Raw genomic sequence first — 4,644 nt, 5'->3', positions numbered from 1 at the left:
TGTTACATCATACACTCGTCCGGTCAGTTACTTGCCCCTCTAAGCCAAACCTGGCTGCTGGGCCCAAACCTCCACGCACAGGGCCAGAAGCCTCCTGCGGGGACCCTCCCAGGGAGGCGCCTGGGGCTCTGGCTCCAGGTGGGGGTGCCCAAGGTGGGGAGAGGGGTGGGGGAAGGACCCTAATGCTCCCCTGCGACACTCTGGGTAGGGAGCCCCACAGTGGCCAATTTGAGTGTTTTCTGAGAACACATTAAAGCAATCATTAATCAACACATTAATCATTAAAAGAAAGTGGTGCTAATTAAATTCAACAGGCTACAGCTGTAGAATGAAACTGTACACATTTTGAAAGCAGAACAGGGAAAGGCTTTTTTTTTTTTTTTAAAGAGTTTTATTTGTGAGTAGAACTTAATGATACAAGAAAGAAAGAAAAATACAGGACGTTATTCTGCCCCAAAGGGTGTAACCATACCATACATGACTACATTTCATATTGTAATACAAAGAATTAAAAGAACAAACTACAAAATTAGAAATCAAGAGTCATTGCATATGTGGTCAAGGTAAATGGAGGGACTCCATTAAAGAACTGAAACATAGAGCAATTAGTCATTTCATTACGACCCTGCAATAAAACACAATTTAGCAAAATAAGTACTGTATGCTTCCTAGTGTGCAGAGGACATACAAGGTTAGAGTAGAAGCTGAAAGCCATTGGTGCCATGCACTCCTGCCTGAACGGCGCTGCCCAGGGGCCTCTCCTACGCAGTGCTGTCCCGCTGCTCCCGTCCCACCCCGCTCCGCAGCAGGGGACATCGCATTTCTCCCTGGAAACGCCTTTCCTCTCGTGAAGCCTCACCGCTCTCCTTCTCCTTCCAGCTGTTTTCCCTTCCCTGCCTGAGAGCAGCCCCGGGTACCGGCACCTCCCAGCCTAACCCAGGCCTCGGGCATCCAGAGCTGCCTCCAGCCGCTCAACCCACCTCTCCTTTGATGCTTTCTGCCGCATGAAGGTAAGGCATTAGTTTTCTGCTAATTTACCAATTGCAATGTTTAATAATTGTCCTAAAAGGTTACATCCATATCCTGTTTGTTTTACAGACACTTACTGTGAATCAATGGTTTTCCCACCCTGGGTTGTCCGTGTTTTCTGCTGGTAACACCAGAAACGCTCAGACTAGCACCCAGATGCGGTTACCCACCTGCCCTGCTTTTGCCTGGGGTAATTACAACTTTTACACAATTAGTGATAGACAGAAGCATGGCCATAACTGTAAAATAGTGACTTTAGTGGTGAAAGTGATTTTTTCTTTACCATGCTACATATTAAACAAACATTTATAGCAAACTGTGAAAATACACCTTTAAGGTTACTTGGGATTTCTGTACTTTACCGCTGGCACCACTAACAAAAAATAAAGAAATGCCAGTTTTTGTAAGTGAAGAGAATTAATATAAAAAAGATTAAACATTCAGTGTAATGCATTTACATTTTTATCAGGGGAAGGAACAAACACAAAAGGCCGCAAACAGGGTTTCTGTGCAGCAGGTTTGTGTGTGCACCCGAGGGATTTTTAAGAGGGTGAAAAAACCCTGTGCGAAGGCCCAAAATCCAACTGCCCCTGCTTCACACCACCAGCCAAAAGACTTGTGAAATACTTCTAACACAGTTACTTTTCAACCTTTTCTAACAGCCAAATTCCTGTATGACTGATTCTTAGGGAGGCGAGATTCAAAGACAGCTTTCCCTTAAACTGTATTCACTAGAAAAATAAGGTCGGGCTCTTTCAACACATACCATGAGTGGAACGCGCCACAGTTATTTCAGTCCTAGACATCAAAGACGATTTCAAGTGCCAGTTATAAAACCAAAATGAAAAATCCCTTCATTTGGTTACAACAGGCAGAGGGGAGAGAGACAGAGGAAGGAACAGATCGCCGCAAAGCCTGACTAAAACGTGATGGGTAATCGCAAGCTTGTAGAAGTTACATGTCGGTTCACGACTGCATCCGCCCCTCCCCCGCCGTGAAATCACCACTGCAAAAGCCTCCTCTCTAAAAGTCAGTATTGAAGAGGAAATTTACTTGTGACTTGGAAGAGAATATTGGAAAAGAACACTTCTTGTGGTAAGCAATGTGGGTTTTATTTTCAAGCGTGAAATTTTTTTCATTCTTTCACAAAGCAGTGTGGGCTTTAAATTAAAAATCGCAATTCATGCCTTCCACGTGGAAGTCGTTTACATTTGATTACAAATTAGGGATCAGATCTGTGGTAGCTGCTGAAAACACAGGATTAGCACCTTTTTGGACATTAGTTTCTGGTTATAACTTTAAACAATCAAGCCGTAAACTTGAGGGGCTGGTTGGATTACTTGCTGCATTCATTTACGCAATAAGACAAAACACTCAGTACGATCTGGTACATTCTAGTGGTTAATGAATTTTAAAATATGACAGTGTTTCTGCAGTGTGTTTGGCCTTTAGGAATCACTCTTCTTTTTGCTCTTCTTCAGGAAGGAAGGAGTGCGAAACTTCTTTTTCTTTTTCGATGGGGACTTCCCTGGAGATTCATCGCTACCTGCATCGGCTGCTGTCCCCTCCTCAGCGGTCGGTGTTACTGGCTCTTCAGCGGGCTGAGACTGGGGTTCCTTATTTTCCACTGCAGGCGATTCCGTTGGGCTTTTGGGCACATCTTCATCGCATCTCCCTTCCTCCTTTCCTAAGGGAGGGAAGCCGAGTGCTTCTGAAGGCTCATCGGGGGTGAGATCTGGGAGGGTTTGCTTGAAAGTTGCAGCGTCACTGTCATCTTTGTAGGTCTGGTCCTGCTGCGTCTCTAGTGGACGGACAGACAAGGTCACAGTTAGTTTAGGTAAGTGTCCCCGGAGCGGGGAAAGCCCAGCACGTTGATGGTGAGCGCACTCTATAAAAAACCTAGCATGTTTACTTTGCATAAAAGCCTTTGTAATAGGTCTGTTCTCATTTAGCTTTGGGCACAGAGATAGAAATAAGGTATTCAAAAGTTTTGCTTGTTTTTAAGTTGAATTCCATCACATGGGTGTAAACCGGCAAGAAAGTAACTGCTGAGACTTCTCTTGTGTTTTATTTATAACATTTGCAAGTGACGTGAGATTTTAGTACAGTAAGCAGGAATTAAACCTGCAATTTTCATTGTCATTAAAGAGAGCATCATGAAATTCCCTATCTTGATTTTTTTTTCTTTTGGTGGGATAAAACTAATTGCTGGTTTGTGGTGATGCGATACACACAAACCCATTAACTTCTCAGCTGTTGGCTTGCCAATTGTTAATTACAATGCTTGCATTTTCATAATACTCTTCCGTGACATCTAAGAGATGCTGCTTCACAATACGATTTCCTATCACAAAGGCTTCAATTCTTTTGCAAGATATGAGTATATATTATGGATTCCTCTAAGTAAAATTCATGTAGATTATCAAATTAAATGAGCTTAGCAGGTTATGCGATACAGCTTTTTTTTTTTTTTAAATAAATGTAATGTCATGTCTAACAGCAAAACTCACCCCTATAAAAAGGAACATCAAAAATCTAGTGATAACTTTTATGTCCAAAGGTGAACTTTACCACTACTCCCTCAATTCTAACACTTTCCCCATTCACCACTGTGCTGTAGAGATGGGCTATTTAAAGCTCCTTTTTGTGCATATATATATACACACATATATATATGTGTGTGTGTGTATATATCTATATATCTATTTAACAACGAGCACTTTTTAAAGTTCCCTGCAATGTTCATCCCTGCACTGCAGCTGAGAAGTGCCTCGTTGGCTGTGTCAAATATATCCCCATTGATGTTACATAAGGAGGAATTTAGAACAAAATCCAGGCCATGCTCATTATAAGGCACAAAAGAAAGGCAACTATTTTTTCCCCTTTTAAAATCTTGTTCCTTTTAATTTGAATAGACTGAAGGCTTTCACAAGAATTTACAGAAAATACTTGATACTTTCCAATTTTTCCTATGGAAATGACAATGAGCGTTCTTTTTATTTCTGCCAGAAATTAGTAATCCTCTAATATATTATAGAGGGCTCTGTTCTGTGAGCGCCTCCTACAAAACCCAACGTGTTCTGCCTAAAGCACCAGGAACTTCTAATAGGTTAAATAAACAAAACCACTAGTATTCAGTGCCAAACACTCCGAATGCACAAGTTAGCAGTTGAAAAGTTATGATGCAGGCAGGATTTAAAACAGAGTAACAAAGAGAAAGCAATTATGTACATTATAAGCTGCCTCCTGAAACTCTAGCTTAGCCCCTATATGTACGTGACACACAAATTTGTAAGAAGCACAACCTACAATTCTTCACCACCGCTACGCTCTTTTGGGATTTCATTTTACTTTTCAGGAATTAACTGAAAGCATTGCTGAGCTCTTCTCCCTGGGATCCGGTGACAGGATGCATGGGAATGGACATTAGGAAGCATTTCTTTACCAAGAGGGTGGTCAAACCCTGGAACAGGCTTCCTAGAGAGATGGTGGATGCCCCAAGCCTGGCGGTGTTTAAGAGGCATTTGGACAATGCCCTTAACAACAAGCTTTAAGTTCTGGTCACCCCGAAGCAGTCGGGCAGTTGGACTGGATGATCCTTGTAGGTCCCTCCCA

At 42.3% G+C, this 4,644-nt stretch overlaps 1 protein-coding gene across 10 annotated transcripts in view; it reads right to left on the bottom strand.

The window, feature by feature from the left end:
• Positions 1-924: 924 nt before the first annotated feature.
• Positions 925-4,644, bottom strand: part of ADD1 (adducin 1) — a 63,616-nt gene continuing 59,896 nt past the window's right edge. For 9 of the 10 annotated variants that reach the window (XM_063337176.1, XM_063337177.1, XM_063337178.1 and 6 more), the window contains one exon: positions 925-2,830. In XM_063337176.1, the coding sequence (XP_063193246.1) occupies positions 2,478-2,830 (353 nt within the window). In that variant the 3' untranslated portion in view covers positions 925-2,477. The remainder of the gene's footprint in view (positions 2,831-4,644) is intronic. The other variant, XM_063337186.1, reaches the window with a different exon arrangement.

The sequence above is a fragment of the Chroicocephalus ridibundus genome, chromosome 5 (genome assembly GCF_963924245.1).
Source record: "Chroicocephalus ridibundus chromosome 5, bChrRid1.1, whole genome shotgun sequence".
NCBI lineage: Eukaryota > Metazoa > Chordata > Aves > Charadriiformes > Laridae > Chroicocephalus > Chroicocephalus ridibundus.
The sequence above is the reverse complement of the archived record's forward strand: the minus strand, read 5'-3'. Positions and strand labels throughout refer to the sequence as shown.